The sequence below is a fragment of the Colius striatus genome, chromosome 22 (genome assembly GCF_028858725.1).
Source record: "Colius striatus isolate bColStr4 chromosome 22, bColStr4.1.hap1, whole genome shotgun sequence".
NCBI classification, from domain to species: domain Eukaryota; kingdom Metazoa; phylum Chordata; class Aves; order Coliiformes; family Coliidae; genus Colius; species Colius striatus.
In genome coordinates, this window is record NC_084780.1 from 5,026,360 (window position 1) to 5,047,635 (window position 21,276).

Consider the following 21,276-nt stretch of genomic DNA (forward strand, 5'->3'; position numbering starts at 1 on the left):
CACACAGGCTTCAAAGGCTCAGTGTAGCAGGTGCTCCTTAACAAAAGAGGCATCAAGGAGCTCTAGGACTTCCAGATGTTGTCCTACTCTAGTTTATGGCAAGCTGACACTGTTAGGGCTAACTCCACAATCTCATTCATCACAGGCTATGGATCTGGGCACATGGCTTCCCCTCTTCTCCCTCCTCACCAGCCCTCTTCTTGGTCTACAGCTGCACTCCACAGCATGGATTGTGTCTGGTATAACCTAGAGCTGCTACACTGGCAAAGCTCTCCCTGTGGCCTCTGCAAATCTGTGGGGGGACTTCCAAGAGCCAGTGAGAGCTGCAGCATGTGGATGGTCCAGGCTCCAGCCTGGGAGCGAAGGGACAGTGGGAGAAGGTCCTTGGGGTTCTTCTCAGGCTACACCCACAAATATAAAAGAAGCCATTGCTTCCCAGAGCCCAGCAAACCTCTTCAAACATCAATTAGTGCACAAAGACAGCTCAGATAAAGCAAAGGCAACACCCTGCCAGAGCTTAGATCTGGGTGGTGCCCTTTCCCAAGAGGCAGGCTGAGCTCTGCTTGGAGAGATCCCTCCTGGGGAGCAGGTGGACTCTGCAGGACTGCTCTAGGCTGTTCCCAAGAATTCCTCACCCTCCTGGCAAAGCCAGCTAATTGGGTTTTGGTGGGGTGTTGCAGCTGAGCAGGGGGAGGCAGGCGCAGGGTGTCCCACACGCATCCACCCTCGCTGCTTTGCGAGCTCCTACGTAGCTAACAAGGGCCAGTTGAGCCATTCACACATTTCCTTGCTGCCTGGCTGACTCCAGCAGAGGAAGCAGATGTGTTTTTCTTCACTCTGAACGTTGCAGAAGTCCCACAGAAGGTTGTGTTGTGTAAGAAGGTCAGGGAGGCCGGAGCCGAACAGATACCTGGCCTCAGAGTGGCACTCGCCAGGGTGTGTGCAACCAGAGAGGGAGGGAGGGAGTTGCTTGGTTATTAAAGTACGGGTCATTTACTCAAAAATCTGGGTTTAGGCATGGCTTGGGATTGCACACACAGTTTATCTGGGTTTGGATCCCAGATTTCAGGTCAGAGCCACATCTGTTACTCACAGAAGCAGCACATAAGCTCTGTCTCCGTGTTTCTGCATTTCAGCAACAACCAAAGGCTTTGGCAGAGTCTCTGGGGACAGTTTTCCACTCACATTCAGAAGAATGAAGAGAGTTGTGATTTTATCTGTGTACATTTGAGGGGAGAAGATGGGAGCTGGATTCCTGAGCTATTTTCAGGTCAGAGCTTGGTGCCTGTCCAAGGCCTTGATCTGTTGCACAATTTCTGCCCAGGACTTTGGTCTCACCTTACAAAAGCCCAGGCACTTCATGTAGAAGCAAGGTTTGGAATGAAACAGGTACATTTAAACCTGCTTAAGCTCAACACAACTTCAGTATCCTGGGAATAGTCTCCAAGATGCTGCCTTGAGGTATGCCAGGGATGTGACAATGGTCAAAGACATGGTCCCAAAGGACTCTGCTAGAGCACAGATGACCCAGAGACACCAGCCAGTCTGGCCCAGTCCAGCCCTGCTGACCAGTGTTCTCCAGAGCTCCTTGGAGCTGTTGACCTCCACATGTTCATCACCTCATCATGCTATAATTAATGCTTTTGGGACCTCAGTTATACCCCAGCCCTGCCCCACCCCACCCAGCAGTAATGGCAGGGATGGTCCCACTCCCACCCCAGACAGCTATGTCCCCATCTCCCACAGGGACATCAGTGAAGCCATCTGAGATCTCTCAGCACTTCTGGAATTCGAGCAGGCACCAAAAAACAAACATGGTGGCTAAAACATGCCAAGAACAACGACTGGAAACGCAGAGCACGGGCACTGTTTCCCACGGGGTGACAGAGGAAAAGGCTGTGCAAAGGAAACACTGAAGATCTGTGATAGCCACAGTGTGTGGGGAGGATGGAGAGTGGGGTGAGCTGTGTCCCAAGGGGAGTAGCTACTTGGTTGTAAAAGAACCAACATGCAGCTCACTTGCTGGTGTACATCCCCAAGGAGCAGCCTCAAGGAAGACCTGCCCTCAGAGCAGGGCTCTAAAAGAGAGGCTTTGGCAGCAGGGCTTTGCAGCCACATTCCTTAGAAAACAAAAGGAGGCTGGGCAAAACAGTAACAACAGTAGCACACTTTCCCCTTCCTGCACTGTGCCTTGGCTGGGGCCATGCAGAGTGAATTACACACGGGGCTATGTCAGGAAAAACCTTCCTCACAGCTGGGAAAGCAGCAGCAAGACACCAGCACAGGCCAGGGAGAGGGACAGCAGTGCCAGGCAGGGCTCAGAGTCGCTCTGTGAGAGCACGATGGGTCTTGCTGCTTGTCCTCACAGCCAGCACCACCCTGCCTGGGCACTGTGGGCTCATCAGCTCACTCCCACCTACACAGGATACATCAAGGCCTGCCAAGACTGAGGTGTCTGTATTATAGCTATCCCCCCAAACTTGTCCACAAAGTAGTGTGCTCTTCCTTCTCCCCTATTTCCCAGAAGGTAAACTGAGTCACGGGAAAGCAGAACAGCATGCCTGGGGCAGGCCAGTGGTTTGTGATGGAGCCAGGGATTGAACTGAGATGTCCCCTTAAACCTCAGATTCCTAACCAGCAGCTCACACATCTTTTGTTCACAGCATCCCCAGCAGCTTGGTACCAGATGAGCCCAGTCTGCTGGGTCAGAGCCACGCAGAGGCACAGCAGCCCTGTAGCTGAGATCTGCCTGAGATCTGGCTGCTCACTCTGAAATCCTGTTGGGTAACCCAAGATTTCAAAGTTAACATTCAGTGTCTTAGGTCACCAGCAGTTGGGAAATCTGGTGCTGAGCACTGGAGATGTTATGGCACTGTAAAACAAGAGTTCTGGTTCACATGCTTCTCTTCTGTGGACATCTGTCAAAGTTCTTCACTCCAGTGCTGCCTATTGGAGACTCACAGAGCTCTAAAGCTAACTACAGCCCTGCTGCCCTTCTCCAGGTGTGAAGCCAGGTTGAAATCCCTTACTGTCCAGCTCTGCTGTGTGTGCTTAGGGCCTTGTTCCTCGCACTTGGCCTGAAAAACAGCTGCACAAGCACAATTGGGCCAGTCCTGCTGCTGGCACCTGCCTGCTCTGTATTTGCAAAAGCATCTCACTTCTCTGTGCCTCAGTCTCCTCATGCACACAGAGACTCACTTCCCATTCTAAAACCACCTGGAGTCTTATGAACCTGAAAAGGTGCATTTCTGATGAGTGGAAGTTGCTGGGGATGCAGCTGTGAGGCAACTCTTGCCAGAGAGATGAATGCCATGAAGGTCTCCCCACAGAAAGCACTGAGCAAGAGGGGAAAATCACCTTCCAGTTTCCCTGTAGCAACAATGCATATGGAAACACAAGGCCCAGGGCTGTTTTCTTATGATCCCTGCAGAGAGGCTGTTCACAACCCAGATCACGGATGCTTGGTAAGGAAATGGCCCAGTGGAGCAGGAAAACATTCCCATATGAGCCATTAGTCCTGGCTGACAGGCCTCCAGAGATCTCCACTCCCTCCTGTGCCTGCAGCTCTCACCATGATAACCAGTTCAGATTTGCCTCATATACATGCCCTTGAAATCTGCTGTGGCTGGAAGAGTAAACAGACCTTAAAAGGGTCTCAAATTCCTGCCTTCCACTCCCTCATTTTCAAGAGTACTCCTGAGTGAAGCAGCTTTTGCAGAGACCAGGCAACTGAAAGCCCTCTTTACCATACAAACCAGCTAATAATAACCCATGCACCCTTAACCCTGCCTGCTCCAGAGCTCAGGAGGGCCCTTGCTTAGCAACTGCACACATTTGTCTGCCATAAATGGCTGAGTTTCCCCTTTTTTTTCTTGCAAGGCCACATTGTGCTCAAACTGTTCTGTTCCACCATTGGAAATTCCAGCACAGAATTGCCAACACTTGAGATCTCATCACAAGTCTTCCCATGTTGGAAGCTTTTCTTTCCCTCCTGCAAAGGGTGAGCTTTGAATTCCAAAAAAACATAATGGTTATTGCTAAGAAGAAAACTGAAAACACAGACTGGCTCTTCATGGGAAGGTCTGAAACACAGGAGTCAGCCCAGAGAAGCAGAGAAAAAGAATAACATCACATTCCAGGTTTGGATGTTGATGTGTGTTTCAGGGAAGGGAGAAGGTAGGAGGCTCACTGTGATTTTAAACATCTTAGAAGCTACCAAAGTCATTACAGCCACTGATTTTCCTAGAGCTTCCTTGGATGGACACCAGAAAGTTAGGCCTGGTGAGCCAGAGGGAGCAGGGTGTCAGAGCAGCACAGGCTGATCCTCAGCCTTTGCTCACACCTGGGTTGGTTCATAGAGCTTTGTCCACTTGATTTGCAGAATCAAGGCCTGAGCTCTGTGCCAACTGGAACACATGCAGTAGAAAACACACCAGGTGTACACATCTGTACAGGCTAGAGGGGGATCTGGCTCATTCAAAGAGCAGCTCTGCTGACTCCAAGGCAAGATCCTTTGTGCTCAGGATGCCCTTTCCTCCAAGCACAAGCAGTACATAGCAAGAAGGGCTCTTCCTTGCTGGTCATGGGGTTTTTTTCTATCCTACCATTTCCTACAGGTTCTGGATGTTACCACTGTTCCTCCTGGTGCTCAGCTGACTCTGCCTTCTGTATCAGGACTGGTGCTGTGTCCAGATACCAGCTCATACTTCTCTGGATGAGGATGGAGTGACTGCAGATTTAGAGCTGAGATGCAGGTCAGGTTAGGACTTGCCTCAGGCATTTTGCTGCTTGAGCAGAGATCAATCTTCAGGCAGGGAAGGGACAAGATGACTTTCAGGAACCCAGTAAAAGGGTAGAAGAAAGCAAAGAGCTGCCTTTGGTCTCAAAGGAACAGGATCTAAAGAAGGAACCTCATGGTATTTGCAGAACTGACAGATCCTTCCACTACAAACAAAACACTTTAAGGAAGTTTTTTTCACATCAACACTGTTTTGTTGGGAAGATTTCTCAGAACCAGCCTGGATTTTCTCATCAAGAAGCAAGAGAGGAAGACAAGCCAGCAAGTCTCTGCCTAGAGCAACCCACGTTCCCACTGTGGAATGACAGCTCTTGAAGTCAAGCCCCTCTTTCTGGCAGGTCATTCACATCCAGAGTCTCAGTTTCAGCGAGTTTCAGAAGAGAAAATAAGATATGAAACTCCTTTTTGGCAAGAAAGAAGAAAAGAAAAGGAGTGCTGCTTCTCCAGGCAGCTGTTTCTCAGCTGGAGCAGAACAATAATGTCCACTTCAAAGATGCCACCTAAGACACACCTAAGATGAGTGCTTTAGAGACATGTGAGCAGGTAAATCATTTGAAGGGCCATCTTGGGCCCTGTAAGTGCCCCTGGGTATGCTAAAAATTGGCTGCAATTACTCTGTGGGGTGCTTACCTGACATAATTGTCTTAATTATATGGAGCTGCTTAATTACACTTTATGCAGCTGTAACTATGCAAAGAAAGGCATCACACATGGGACAAAAAAGATTCTGACCACGTTCTTGACCAACATGAGAAAAACAGAAGTACACTTTGCTCTCTGACCCCACTGAACAGGTTTCCAGTGCTGTGATAAGATGAGAGCCCTGGGTGTGTGACTCTTACAGCAAAACACTCCTTAAACCAGCTGGGAGTTCTGGGAGGCCTGGAGTCAGGCTGGCCAAGGGACTTCTCAGCTGAGCATCTATCCCACAAAGGCAGCACTGTAATTGTCTTTCACTTTGGGCTGTTTATCCAAGAGTTGAAGCTGTTTTCAGATTAACTGTCTCCTCCTCATAGCTCTGTAAACTTGGTATCCTGATCTCTTCAATATATATATATATATATTTAACTACAGTGTGTAGGCACAGAACTGTCTTAAGAGTTGTCTTATCTCACAGCCACCCACATGAAAGGAGGAACTTTGCAGCATCACAGCCATGTCAGAGCTGCAGGGAAGGCAGAGAAAGCAAAGCCTTGCCAGGCAGGTAGGGCGTGTGTGCTGGGGAAAGGTGCCTTGCCATGGATCTTGCGTCTAGCTTGGGGTTTTCCCAGGAGCTGGGGAGCAGTCAGGTGGGGGCTGCACTGAAATCCATCTTAAAGAGTTGTTGTAAACTGTCCAAATTTCCAAATATGTGCATATATATATCAACCTGCTCTGAATAACACACCACTTGAAGTATGCTCTGATCCAGGGCTGTTTTACTCCCTTTTTCTCTAGGCATGGAAACCCCCCAGTCAGGAGCTGGAGGTGCTTTGCTGCTCTAGTTCCCTTTCTCCACAGACACAGCCTTTCTGAACCCCCAAAGTGCCCCAGTTCAGGTGCTGCCTGGGGCCATGAAACAGTTACTGAGGGAAGGCAGATGATGGTTTCCATTTCAGAGAGCACAGAGATCCAGCTGCATCAGAGAAGCTGGGAGAGGGGGGAGAGTGTTGTCAGAGAGGGAGATCTAAATATAACCCTGGAAAAGGATTCCACTCCAATTAATTATCAGCAGTGAAACAACATTTTTAAAAGAGAAAGGAAAATATTGTGCTGAGCTGAGAAAAAGAGGGAGGTCTGCCAGTCCTGGAGTGTGTTTATCCTGGGTATTGTTTAAGCTCTTAGTGCTAAATTCCTGACAGAGCCCAGCTGTTAGTGAGTCTCAGCCCTCTGCTGTGCTGGGGCCAACACTGGAGTCTACACCCAAAAAAGGAGTGCATTTCCCTTCCTGGCTGTGCCTGACGTGACCAGCTCTGCAGACGTCAGCAGGATCAGCTCCTCTGCAGGAAGCTGGCAGGAGCTTCATAAAAACATGTGACGTAGGAGGCAGCCACACAGCAAGGCGAAAGCCAGGCAGAGCCAGTGGGGATGTGGAGCAGAGCCACGCTTCCAAAGAAGGAAAGCCCACATGCTGCTTCCCTTGGAGCCTCCAGAACCTGCTGTGTCCCTGCCAGCAGTGCCAGGGGTTGTGGTGGGCACAGGCAGATGGTGAAGCTTTTACAAGGGGCTCCTGGTGAGCAGGAGTGTCTGGGGTGCTTGAAGGAGTGACTGCATCCAGCCTGAGGAGGGAAAGGGGGAGAGACATGGAGAGCATCTGGGGGCTGCACAGAGGTGGCTGTGTCCCAGCTGTGGGTGGGACGAGGGTGTGTTCATCTCCTGAGGGGTAAAAGAGTCAGCTAATGGAAGGGAAGCCCCTTTGCATCCCCCCTCAATGTGTGTCTGATCAAGAGACTATTACACAGACACTTCCACTTCCTCCTCTACATCCCAGACAACCCTGGCAGCCTTTCAAGACTCCCTCTTGCCCTAGATCAGCCCCAGGAGAGTCTCCATCCTGAAAGATATGAATACAAGATTAAACTGGGGACAATGCCCTTCCTCCAGCCTCCCCACTCCCACGCCTCACTGAACAGGCTGGCCAGCATGAGCAGAGATGGATTCACACGCTGGAGACCGAGTGCTTCCTTCCCTGCAGCGTGTCCCTGAGTGCAGTAAGTAATTGGTAGTCTCTTTGATGGATTTCACTTTTGCTGCTTTCAAGTTAGCCACAGTCCTCAGCCTACCTGGGTTTTCTCTCTCATGTGTGCAGTATTCAGAGTTATTTGCTGAATGAGCTCTGAGTGACAGCAGCCAGCACAGACTGGGGCTTGTGGAATCCAGTCTGCCTGCAGATAGGAGCAGGCAGCCAGCAGCAGGCTGCATGAGGAGTTTCACTCCTGGACTGAAGTACAGCTCCTACCTTGTAAGCCAAAGTTGAGAGCACACTAAGCTGGAAGCAACATACCTGGTTTCCCATCTCCAGGACACATAGATTCTCTCATAACTTGCTGACAGCAACACTACAAACCACAGCAGCCCTCTGCTCCTCAGCAGCACGCTCTGAGCACAGCACCCACGCAACGTGGGCAGCTTTGCACAGCAAGGCTGGGCCAGCCACATCCCCTTGCCACTGGAGCTCAAGCTCTGAGCAGCAAGATAAGCAGGCTGACAGCCTACACCATCAGAGGGAAAAAGTTACTAATGCACATGTATGACTGGAGAGATCTTGACTGGTCTACACTGGGGATGGGAGACTCCTGTAGTCATTCACTACAGAAAGTTGCTGCTCTTCAAGGGTGCTGCTACAGGCCTTGTGTATACTGCAGCAGCATCTCAGAACCCTCACAGGCAGTGGGGAGCAGTCCACCTCTCTCTCCTAAGCCAGCTCCAAACTAACCTTATACAAGCAACAACTTCCCAGCCAGCATGGAGGTACCCACACTCAGTGCCTGTTCAGATCCAGGCTTCGGCTGACAATGAGCATGACCTCTATGTGTACATCCTCGATGTGTGTACACCCTTGATGTGTGTACACCCCTGCTGTTCATGCCCTCAATCTGCCTGCCCTCAATCCACAGGCCCTGGGTGTCCATGGCCTTGATTTCTCATCAGGCCAGCTGGCAGTGGATGCGATTGCAGGCTGAGCAGCACTCAGACTGCCTCCCCCCTGCCTCTTCTCATGGTTCCTCACGGGAATCACTAGGAAGGGGACAGCACTGTTTGTGCCACCAAGGTCCCTCAAGGCCCCTCTGGTCCCTGAGCCTTGGTGAAATCCACTCACAGCTCAAAAGATTTCTGCCCTGGTTGCTTGTGCTTTGCCTTTATGCTGAGGGAGCAGAGGAGTCACCATCTCCCCTTTTGACACCCTTAAAAGCCATCATCTGTGAGCTCTCATCCCTCATCTTGAGACATGCTTCGAAAGCCAGTGCCCTGGCTTCACTCCTGACACTCCTTCGTTTTTATCAGGTTGTTAGGCAAAATTTTACCCCTTTGTTGGCATTGATTGTGGTTGAGGGAATGGGATATATTGGCAAAGCTCTTGTTCTCTGTGCTGCTCAAGGGATGGAAACCTTGAATGGGAAAAAAGGACAAAGATAAAACTCCATCCTGGCAAGACAGAACAAGGACAGTAACTGATGAAACATGGGGACAAAGATAATGTCTCTGCCTAGAATTAAGGCCACATTTCACTCTGTTCAGGAAAGCTGAGCAGGGGGGAATTCAAAGTGACTTCTGAGCTATTTTAAGCACTTGGGGTTAAAGGGCAGCTGGAACTGCTGCTTAATTAGTGAACGTTTTATTTAAAGGCTCTTTGGTTGCTAGAACTTCTAGGGCCCAAAATGCTACTGAGTTATTTTGAAAGCCTTTCTCATGCTAATGTGGGAAGTAAAGGAGAGGAGCAGGTAAACTTTTGGAGGTGTGTGAGGGTCCACTTCCATTTTTAGCCCCATCTCTTTCCCTTGTTCAATTCCCACGTGTCAGTTTGAGGCACAGGCAGGGTCAGGCGCTCCCCAGCACACAGACACCCGCCTGTGTTGTCTCAGCAACAGTTGCTTCACTATTCCCTTGTTATGTCCTGTAAATGTTTAATGGGAAGCTTATCTCTCTTACCTATCCAGATGGCTCAGGTTATTGAGCTTGTGAACAAGGATTACTTGGAAATGGGCAGATGCCTGCTGCCCAGGAAAAGAGCTTAGTAAGTAATTACAAGAGCTGGGATGTTGTTGTGGGGACAGAGCCTCTTCTGAAGGGTTCAGAGGGAAAAGGAGAAGCCCAAAAGGAAGTTCCTGTAGCCCCCCTGTAAGTTAATGGCAATGACTAGACCTCAGGAACACGATGCAAATGCAAACTGATGGCTGTATGCCTGTGCCAAAGTGGTGATGGCTGCAGTGTTCAGTGATGGATTAGCACTCAGTTCTCTCAGCTGGAAGCCCAGGGTATTTGGTTCTTTCCTCACAGATAATGGGGATTGTTGGGGTGAGATGGATGGGGAAAACAGGTCACGTTACGTGGAGCAGCCTGATTGAACCTGCACTTTGAATCCTGACTGTAGGAAGTTCAAGATCTGTGTTCTTTGTGCTGATATTTTCTACATACTAGCTGATAACAGTTTGGGCTCTAATATGCATTTTCAGTCATAAGTGGATTTTAGGAGATTATATGCTTTAATAAATCCAATTTTTCAAAGATCAGCCTGTAAAAACTCCCATGTGGTATAAGGTGCATAAAAACAGAGCAAAGGAAAATGCAGAGCAGCTGAAACAAAACATTCTTCATGTGCTATTCCCTTAGCTAAACCAGCACCCAGCTGCATGTTCATTCATGCAGACAGAACCTTTCTGCAGTACCTTTAACCCACCTGCACACAGCTGCATTTGGGCACAGGTATTCTGTGAATCTGTATCCTCTGCACACATGTCCCCCCTTGAAGGCACATTCTCACTTGGTGCTTGGATAGAAGGAGGGGTGGATCTGCTGCCCATCCCTAAGCACAGAGCACACCCTCTTCACTGGGCTTCACCACCACCACAGCCAGCTGGTGGATGCGTTGCCTCAATGTTGATCGTCAGGGAATGTGAGTAGGATGCCTGCAGTGCAGACTCAAGGTTTATTTGAGAAACAGGACCGTCAGAAATCAAGTTGGAGTGTTTCACAACATCAGGGAAGCTTGGGATTTGTTTACAGTGCCTAATGATAGCAGTTTAGTGCCAAGGGAGAATCAGGAAAGACGAAAGATGTGCTGTAAGGAAAGAATATGCAACGGGTGATTGCAGTGCTGCATCAGATTCCTCATGAAACAAACTCTTCTAAGTCCTTATAAAATATACCTGGGGACAAAAGGTGAATGAATGATGACGCTCTGTAGAAGTAGCTGGGGAAATGGCTGCAGCATTTCGTAATCAGAGTGAGTCAGAGATGATATTTCTGGGAACTTACATGCAGGAGGCAAGAATTTCCCCTGGGAGGCAGGGAATGGTTGGTATCTGAAAATCAGCAGTTCTTTAGTTCCACTCAGTGAGCTGTGGAGAGAAGGGAAATCAAACGGCAAGGGAAGATGGTATGAAGCAGAACAGATCCAGCCTTTGTAACAAGGAGTTAGTACTGGAGAAAGGAAGCTTAAAAATAATAACCTTTAAACAAATGAACTGGTGTCATAAGAATTAAAGAGAGCTGAGTCTCTCCTGCCTGTCCTGTGTAGGCAAAGTGCCCTGAATGCCTGCCTGCACCAGCTCCCCACCCAAGACCTACATGGTGTGATTATCTTCTGGAGAAGGGAGTCTGAGGAGCTTTAAAGCTCCTAATTTCTTGCTGTGAATCAGAAGAACATTTCCTGAGCACCGTGTGCTCCTGGACAGACCATGTTACACTGCAGGTAGTGGTGCTGGCTCTTCAGCCCGAGCTTCCCACACACACAATAGTTCTCATGGCAGCAATAACGTGAGTCTTTCAGCCATACTGACTGATCTGTTTAGAAGAACAGAAAGGGATTCAGACCAGGACACCTCCCAAATCACTCCCAAAGCACCCAGGCAGGCAGCTGAGCAGATGCCAGTCTCACTGGCTTTCTGGCTGCCTCCCCTTTGCACAGATCCTGTTACACCAGCCACCACCAGCTCTGTGTGCTGCACAGGGAACGACACGTCCAAGGGTTATGTGACGTGGAGGTAGGAGAGATCCTTTTTCAGGACTTTATTTACAGGCATTGGATTATAATGGCAGTAACTTCAGCAGGTGTATACCCACCCCACTGGATGTGGAGCCAGATTTTCACATATTTGGCCACTGACACTGCAGCCGTATTTTCCCAATTCTCTGTCAAGGCTCCCAAAGAGAGTGAGACAGTTTTCCAAGGTCAGCAGCCCTCAAATAGATCTCAGCTATTAAAACCTGTCGAGCCATTGAGAGACCAGCAGTATCACCAAAGCTCTTGATAGAAGACCCAGATAAGTCTCTTTAAACATGCTCCATGCATCTCTAATCGAGTTTCAGCTTGCAGAGTCAATTCCTTCCACTGCCTCCAGCTCAACTCCAACCTCAGGATTTGCAGAACATGAAAGCTAAGATAGAAACGTTCCCAGTCAGTCCCTTAGGTCTAGGATGATCAGACTCCTGGCATTCACTCTGCTTTTGAAAGGAAGAAACTCTACCATTGCTCTATTTAACACAGAAACCAAAGGAAGAGAAGGAGAATAGGTTATCTCCTAACACCTCTCAGAATGGGCATTGGAAGCCACACAACTCAAAGGGGCAGTCAGTGCTGCTTCATTGAGATTCCTCCTTTAGGTCTTAAGCTAAGTCAAGCAGGTAAACTTCTGCCAGGATGGCAAGGTAAAAGCTAAGGAATAAAACCACCATTGAATCAAGCTGTGGCACAAAAGCTCTCTCATTTTTAGCAAAGTGAAAAGAAAGGGTTACTTCTTGCTGCAGCCATTTATGTACAAAGGGGTTGTTGATTTTGTTCTGATTGCTTTTCCATGCTCCCAAAGGTTTGATATTTGACACAGCACAGTTAGGGCAGCTATAGGCCATTGACATGTGCTGACATCAGAAGTTCATTCTCTTTTACAGGCCTTGGAGTGTGAGCTGAACTCTGAAAGGATCAAGTACTGGGTAGGAGTCCAAAGCTGTTTACTCTGTCCAGGATGAAGATGGATGCCTTTAGATATAGTTTGCCAGGAAGAAGTAGGTAAGATTGCTCTGATCTTCATGATAAAATCCTTATCAAGTATATAGAGCTTGGAGCAAAACCAAGCAGTTGTTAGGAGAATGTGCTGAACCACTGTCAGGATATAACAGTAATCATTGGAGTGAACAGAAATAGAGAGGAAGGGTTTGGAAACCATAAACTCATCAGAGGTGCTTTGAAATCTCCTCTACCTAGCAGGTTAATAAGGGGCATATGCCAAAGCCACACACAACTCAGGCTTGCTTCACCCAAAGCTAACCAAATAAAACTAGGGATACTGCAGAGGCTGCACACACATAACATGGACCCAAGGAAATTAGGTTTCTGCCTTTGAACTGACTACTCAAGGCTGTTTTCCCCTGCAATAAATACTTACTACACTGGTAAGGAAAGGTGGATGAGACAGAAGGTGAGCCTAAAGTTTTTGTTAGAGCTATAAGCAGGTGACTTCAACATTTGAGACAGCCAAAAGGCACAGATTTACCAAGGCACTGGGATGCTCTTCTATAGGGATGCAACTCCTGGGCATATCAACATGACTAAGTCTTAGTGGGCAAGGGTTGCCCCTTGCAAGTGTTGCAAGGGTTTTGGTCAGGTACCTTTAATAGCTCTTCTTTAAGTCATGCCTTCTGTGGGTGATCCAGCTCTGGAGAAGTGGACTAAACAAAGTTTAGCCTTTATCCTGGTTATTTGTCAACCAAGAAGGAAGCATTCCATTTGTATCTGAAAGTGCCAAAAACCATCCTGTTAATCTCAGATCTCTACTTGTGATTAAACAAAGGGGAGCAGCAACTAAGCCTTCTGGCCTGCAAGCACGTTTCTTCTTGAGATGCGATGAGAAGGCTGCTAGAAAAGCACTGCAACGGCACCGAGGAACAGCAACATTGACACCTACTGTCGGGCGCCTTAATTGCAGCTAGTGCCCAGCCACAGGCTGCAAGATCCTCATCAAGCAGGAGGAAATGTTCTCCTTAGTGAAAACTACACGCTAATGCTTTGATTTTGCCTCCTGAAGGGCTTTCAAGGTGCACTTCATTGGAAACCGAGGAACTGCATGTGCAGCTTCTTCCTTTAACTCAGTTCCTTTAATTGATGGAATTGGCTGATTCTTTGGGAGTGAAGAGTTCTTTATGAGGCTGGCTGATAAGAATGAGAGAGATGAAAACTAATGCTGCTCATATCAGACCAGGCTGTACCATTTGCTAAGTCAGAGTGTGCTGATTTGCCAGGAGATTCAACCCTTCAGCTCAGGAAGAAATGAGATCCCACACAGGCCTCTGGAAGCACATCACAAAGCACTGCCCAGACAGGTATAGTTTGAAAGAAGTTTCTCACATTGTACCATAGTTCCAGATCATATTTAACATCCTTAAAGTGCTTCACACTAAGAAGTTAATCATTGAGATTTCCTTCATACCCAGCTGGGGTTTTTTACAGCCCTTGAAGAGAATTTAAGCAAGAGATGAAGGAAAAATGAGCTGGCAGAAGGAGCTTACCTTTAGGTCCTCCCTCCAAACATTACCCTTTCCCTCCTCAGAAGCTTTCAGCAAACTGGCTTCAACAATTCTGAACAGCTTCCTATTGTTCCCATGAACTATGTGTGAAATGAAAGGAGAGAAAAAAGAGCTAGAGAAATATCAACCATTAACGTCTGTCAACATAGAAGATAGCAACGTCCACACTTGCTATCTGTGTTACTGCTAGGAATATTGATCTCTGTGCTACTCTCAACATAGGCTGTACTTATATACCTAGAGAAAGACATATCTGGGGTAAATTCCCATAGGAAAATTCCCAAGGACTTTCCAAAGACACCACTCCATGATAGGAACAAACACGCTGCCAACAGATTGTCTCCGTGGTGACAAGTTGTGCAGATCAACAGCCCCAAACAGGCACATAGCTGCTGACATCCAAGTAATCAGTGCAGAAAGCTAAGGCAAGACATCAACAATTGGGCAACACAGAGGTCTCACAGTTGAGGAAGAAGCTGAGCAAAAAGAGGAGGGGATAAATGTGGGAGGAAATGTAACCTGCATGAACTTCTGTCCCTGGGCTCTCTCATGGATAGCTTGAACTTGAAGAAGTAATGCTTCTGCATGAAGGAAATTGCCTTGGCCATTGGGGAATGAGTCAGCTGAAGCTGAGTTGGTTTTCCTGTCCTAATGGGACACCAGGAAACAGTCTACAATTCCATGAAGTGACAACAAGCACAAGTGGTGTGAGCAAGAGACAGCTCAGACTACAAAGCCCTTGGATCCCAACAGACTGCCAGCAAGTGAGCCCAGCTCATGTGTCCCCCCTCAAAAAGCCCATTGCTGGGAGCCTAAACCCCCTCAGTCCTACCTCTCTGACTACCCCAGCTGAGGACATAAGGCCCTTGTAAACAACGTTGGGTTTGCCAGTGCCTGCCACTGCCAGGCAGACACAATGACAGCACAAGGTGAACACTTCAGCCAGCTCTTCCTGAGTAATCACCAGTGTGAACACAAACCCTGACGCCATAAACAACATTTCTCAAAGTAAGTGTTATCTAATCTTGGTCTTCCAACGTTCCTTTGTTGATATCAGACTGACATGAAAAGGGCAGAGGGTATAAAATGTGAGACAGTCAGGATCCACTCAGTCCAAAATGGCCAAGCTCACTCTGCTCACCGGTAAGTCCTGCTTCAGAACTTCATTCTTTACCTTTATGACAAGGATCTGTGACTCTTTCACTCATACTGGGGGCTCTAGAAGAGATTTGGGGTGGTTCTAAATGCAACACACTCTCTTCTGTCAAAAGAAACGATACAGCAGTTACTTCTGGAAGGATTATGTGTGGCACTGCTTGTGGGGTTAGTTCTTTTTCCTTAGAACAACCAAAAAGTGGTCATTCTGATAGAAATGCTACTGCTGTCTCCATAGCAGAGAGTTGCTGCCACTTGAGCCATTCCCTCACTTCATGGTTCTCAGACTAATCCCACACTTTCTCCTTTACAGGTCTGGCCCTCCTGCTGAACGCCCACATAGGTACGTGCTTCCTACCCTAAAAACAACCTTACCAGACCCTCCCCAGGTTTGGCACACACAGAGCAAACAGCAGCACACTCAGATCATTCTTTTACAAGCCACAGGGGAGGAAGGAGAGGTGGGCAGGCACACAGAGATGGGCTCTGTGCAGACAGAGGCTGACCAAGGCAGACAGAGGCTGTCTCCCTGCAGGGAGACACTGCCCCGTCATTTCTGATCAGACTAGTTCCAATACTCTGCTTGAAGTTACTACTGTGCTGTCCAAACCCAGCCTCATCTCCTCAATGTTCTTGCAGGCTCTGCCTATGTGCTGTCATGTTACTTTTCCAACTGGGCCCAGTACAGGGCTGGCCTGGGCAAATTCTTGCCTGACAACATCGACCCGTACCTGTGTGACCATCTGATCTACGCCTTTGCTGGGATGGACAACAACGAGATCACAACTACTGAACGCGATGATGAGAAGCTTTACAAGTCCTTCAATGACTTGAAGAACCAGTATGTTTCAAAGGGCATCACTTGTTTCCCCTCCCAGGCCCTGCTCAGCCTCTCTTGTGAAGGAGAAAGGGCAGATTTGGGCAAGGAGGGAAAGGAAGGGCAGGGCAGGGCAGGGCAGGGCAGGCTGCCAGCACCAGTTCTTTGAGGATGGTGCCAGCAACTCAGTGTGCTTGGGACTTGCTGTTTGGGTTTCACACCAAGACACCAGAGCCTACAAAGGCAGCTACAGCAGACATTTATATTTCCAATAAAACATGTTATTTTCCCTTTCTTTGTAGGAACGAGAAACTGAAGACTCTCCTGTCAGTTGGAGGATGGAGTTTTGGGACAGCCAAGTAAGTTCAAACCATCTCCTTCCCATAACTGCACCCTGGAAAGGGAGCAAGAACCGAGAAGAGGCATCAACCCAAACCCAACTCTGTCCTTATCTGCTTCCCCAGGTTCTCCACAATGGTTTCCACACCTGAGAACCGTCAGACTTTCATCAAGTCTGCCATCAGATTCCTGCGCCAGTACGGCTTTGACGGGCTGGACATTGACTGGGAATACCCTGGCTCCAGGGGCAGCCCATCCAAGGACAAGGAGCTCTTTACTGTCCTGGTTAAGGTAGGTCTTGGTCAAGCCCTCTGCCCTTCACTGCTCTGGCTAGAGCCCAGGCTAATGCAAAGCCTGAGCCCACAGAGCCCACAGTGAGAACTGTCCCTTGGCATCCCTCAGGAAATGAAGGCAGCCTTTGAGCAGGAAGCCAAACAGGTCAGCAAGCCCCGTCTCATGATCACCGCGGCTGTTGCTTCAGATCTTTCCAACATTCTGTCTGGCTACCAGATCTCTGAGCTTGGAAAGTGAGTAGCAAACCCTCAGCTGGCATTCCTGTGACTTTAGTGGTCTTCCTTCAAGCCATGAAGGGAAACTGCCATTATGTGCAGGCTGGTTCCAGCCACTCAGTGCAACTGGGGAACATCTCCTGCTTCCCAGAATATCAGCACAATTGCCACTCTGCCTCCCTCCTCTGGAGGACAGAATTGGCTCCAACACTTCCACAACCAGCTCACCACCAGTGTTGAAGGTCCCAGATTTGCAGAAAGTGGAGATGTGGGCAGGGGTGTTGGGGGGTAAATGGCCAGTGCCAAGGGAACCATCAGGTCTGGGGAGATAGATGTGTGCCATGTTCTGCATAGGTACCTGGACTACTTCCATGTGATGACCTACGACTTCCATGGCTCCTGGGATGGACACACTGGGGAGAACAGCCCTCTTTTCAACAATGTTCACAACTATATCAGTGTTGTAAGTATTTTTTTGGAGCTTCTTCCACAGAATTCATCTATTCCCCTAAAGACCCTGACACAGAATTGACCTGAGATGGCTTTTAATATAGGAGTTTGCTATGAACTACTGGAAGAGCAATGGTGCCCCAGCTGAGAAGCTCCTTGTTGGATTCCCAACCTATGGACATAGCTTCCACCTGAAAAACTCATCTGACACTGCTGTTGGGGCACCAACAACAGGGCCTGGGCCAGCTGGACCTTACACAAAGCAGTCTGGACTCTTGGCTTACTATGAGGTATGTGTGTTACCTCCCACCAACACAAACACTTCTTAAACCTCTCAGCAAAGAATTTGTATCCTGTGTAATATTCCAAGTGCCTCCTTTTTTAGACATTTCCTGACTCTACCCTCTCTCCCTTTTTCTCCTAGATCTGCTTATTCCTGGACAAGGGAGCCACCAACGTTTGGGATAACTCTGAGGACGTGCCTTATGCCTACAAGGGTGAAGAATGGGTTGGCTATGACAACGTCAGGAGCTTCAGTGCCAAGGTATGGTGGGATGTCTGGCTGTGCTAACAATAAGGCAGGAGGCCTTCTGCTGTAGGAGATCCCTGGCCTAGCTGGGATTTCTCCCCTGGTCCTGAACAGGTTGACTGGCTGAAGAAGAGTAATTTTGGAGGTGCCATGGTTTGGACCCTTGATATGGATGACTTCACTGGCACTTTCTGCGAGCAGGGCAAATATCCCCTGATTAACACTCTGAAGAAGGGTCTTGATCTGGAAAGCAGTGGTGAGTAACTTGAGTAACCTGGGGTTTGTACTTATTAAATCATCCACAAAAAGCTGGTGTGCCTGAAATCCAGGGGACCATGGATGATGGGCAGGGAGGAGAGGCCATTATAAATATAATCCCTTCTTAAGGGAAAACTTTTTCCTGCTTTCATTTCAGGCTGACAGATCTATTGGGAATCCAGTCCTCCAGTCCCTGTAGATCCTAAATATGGAAGTGGGAATGTGAGCATGAGTTGGAGTAACGATTCAGGTGACTGGTGGACGTGGTTCCTGTGCAGGCAAAGCCATCCAGACTCAGCCAGAGTTTTAACATCAAAACTTGTTGCAGAACTGCCGTGATGATCTTGTCTATAATATCAGCTGCTTCTGCTACAATTAGCCATGAAGATACTAGTGCTATTGCAGCAAATAGACCCCTCTGATCTTATTGCCTGGAATAATGATTAAATAAATTGTTCTGCAAAAGCAACAATCCTCATTGCAACACATCTGACTCGATATGTTGATGCTCCCAAGATTCTCTTGTGATACTTATGTTAAGGGGAAAAGCCTGAATTGCCAAGCTATTCTTTATCAGCCATAAACTGGCATTTTCCAGCACTTTCTTGCTGTGCCAGTGAGACAGTCAGTGAGGAGGACTGAAAACAGAAAGCATGGACATAACAGATCCAGTCTTTCTCATGTGAAAGCACACAGAGAAGGATCATAGTGGCACAAACAGGACACTGGCTCCCCAGAGGCCTGGGCAGTCACTCAGGAAAAAGCATTCTCTTCTTGGAAAAGTTACATTTCAAAGGGACCAGGCTTCAAAGGTCCCACATCCCTGGTGCTCTGGCTGTGAGGCATCAATCACTCCTTGCAGCAGGAACGGTTCAGCTGAGCATGCACCGATTCACAGGCAGATGCCTGATGTGTCCTGGAGCACCAGACATCCTCTCCATGGCCTGAGCAGACAGGGACCCTGATGACCCATTGTGACAGCCTAAGGGTGGAATAACAAAACTGATCTTCCTCCTCTCCCAGCAAAGGTTCATTTCAAAAGCATCCTCTTAGAAAAGAGACATGAGTGGGACTGATCTCTTCTGCTGCTCAGGCACTTCTGCCCTTCCCCTGGTTCAAGTGGTGTCTCAAGTCAGTAAGAGGCTTCTGCTTCTAGATGACAGAGAAGCAGCCTCAGATACTCCCTGGAAAAGAAATCACTGAGAAATAAAGGCTTTACAATAGCAAGAACAGCAGCCTAGTATTTCTTACCAGACCTACAGGTAAGAAAACCAAGTCTCAAAGCAGCAGAGCCACTGCTTTACAAGAATTCACAGGCTGTCCCACTGCAGACTCTCAGCTTCAGTCACACGTGGGAGAGAGCAGTTTCCTGTACAGAACACTCCAGCTCCACAGATCACTCCAGCCCCCACGTAGAAGCAGAATGAAATGACACAGCAGCCCTGTGGGGACCTGCCCAGAGGCAAGTGTCAGCCTCAGCTGCCCTTCAGCAGACTCAGCTTTCAGCATAGCTCCTGCCGACACGCAGAAGTGCAGAAAAGTCTCTCAAGAGTATCCCATTGACTGCTCACAGAGATGCTCCAGCTTTTTCTTCTCACCTTCTGTCTTGGTTTAAACCCAGACAGCAGCTAAGCACCACATATTTGGTGGGTTTAAACCATGCAGCTTGAAGATGCTGATCTTGAGGAGGGTGCTGGGTGGCAGCTGCTGAAGCCAGCACATCTGCACAGGGGCAACTGCTCCTGGCACAGTCACAGTGCCTGCCAGCGAGGCTGGGGGAGCTGCAGTGACTGTCACAAGTGCTCCTGGCACAGTCACAGTGCCTGCCAGCGAGGCTGGGGGAGCTGCAGTGATTGTCACAAGTGTTGGAACAGCCACAGTGCCTCTCAGTCTGTTTTCCCTCCCTATCCCCTGAAGGTACTGCAGAGGGTCAGCAGTGTTTGGTAGGTAATGCCCAGTGCCCAGCACACTGTGGCAAGCTGTGCCTCTCTGCAATAGCGTTTTCCTTTCAAATAAATACTCTATCCCTTCATCAGTGTCCTGTAGTTTTTTGTGAGTGAAGTTACAGACCACTGAAGGTGTGAAGCTCTCTAGATACCTGCCCTTGTTCTGCCATATGCCACACCAGTAACTCTCCAGCCTCAGGGCACAGCTCTGGGCAGTTTTATTTAAAAGTCTTTTTCTTTGGTAACCCTAAAGGAGACCTGAAATACTTCCAGAAAACAGCAATAAAAACAGACTGGCTTGAACATCCCAAAGAGATTCACAGCTCTCAAAAGCTGTTGTAGTCAGCCTGAAGGAGAAAAGAGGTGGAAGAGAAAGAGACACTATCCCCTCCACATCTTCCCTATTGATAGGGTGAGACTACTAGTAAAACCTAAGGGATAGTGCCTGAGATACAGGCCTGACACCAAAGCTGCACACAAATACCAGCCTGACATCACAAATACCAGCCTGACACCATGAGTAGGTAAAAACTCATGGATTGAGATAAAGACAGTTTAACAGGGCAACAAAAGGAGGCAAGTAATAATCACAACAATAATGTTAATAAAAGAGTCCATGAAACATAATGTACAAAACAATTGCTCACTGCCTGGAACCTGCTGCCCAGCCCCCTGGCCAGCTCCCCCAGTTCCAAACTGAGTGTGAAGCACTGAACATGCCCTTGGCTGGTTCAGATCAGCTGTTCTGGCTGTGCCCCCTCCCAGCTTCTTGTGAAAATTAACCTTATCTCAGCCAAACTCAGGTCACCTGAATTGATCATGAATCACTTCTTCAGAAACAAGACTCTGTTGGAGAAGCAGAGAGCTGCACAGCCAGAAAGCTTTTAGGTGCTTGTGGCTGTGGTACACAGGCAGGCACAGACCAGTCTCAGTGTAGGGTACTCAGATCTCCACACACACAGCTAGCAGCAGGTAAATCCTTGTGCTAAGCCTATGGCCTTGCAACTGATGAGAAGAGCTCTGGCAATGTAGGCTATACATATACATATATATATATAGGCAGACAGAGCTGGGGTCAACTCCCATAGGAAAATTCCCAAGGACTTTCCAAGAAATACCACTTCACACTAAGAACAAACATGTGCCAACAGATTGTCTGCATGGTGGGAAGAAGTTGTCTGTCTGCAGCGAGGTCAGCAGCCCCAGACAGGCACAGCTCTCCCCGTGATTTCTCATGGCAACATGATGTAGCTTCT

The 21,276-nt window shown here is 48.4% G+C and overlaps 1 protein-coding gene across 2 annotated transcripts; it reads left to right on the plus strand.

The window, feature by feature from the left end:
• Positions 1 to 15,135: 15,135 nt before the first annotated feature.
• Positions 15,136 to 18,551, plus strand: LOC133627543 (acidic mammalian chitinase-like). 2 transcript variants are annotated; one of them, XM_062013624.1, is made up of 11 exons: positions 15,136 to 15,160; positions 15,486 to 15,515; positions 15,812 to 16,013; positions 16,292 to 16,348; positions 16,454 to 16,619; positions 16,731 to 16,855; positions 17,192 to 17,300; positions 17,392 to 17,577; positions 17,712 to 17,831; positions 17,931 to 18,072; positions 18,232 to 18,551. In XM_062013624.1, the coding sequence occupies exons 1-11, from the start codon at positions 15,136 to 15,138 to the stop codon at positions 18,234 to 18,236; spliced, it is 1,167 nt and encodes a 388-aa protein (XP_061869608.1). In that variant the 3' UTR covers positions 18,237 to 18,551. The 2 variants fall into 2 exon arrangements, with proteins under 2 accessions (XP_061869608.1, XP_061869607.1); XM_062013623.1 differs by lacking the exon at positions 18,232 to 18,551 and having other exon boundaries at positions 17,931 to 18,080.
• The last annotated feature ends 2,725 nt before the right edge of the window (positions 18,552 to 21,276 follow it).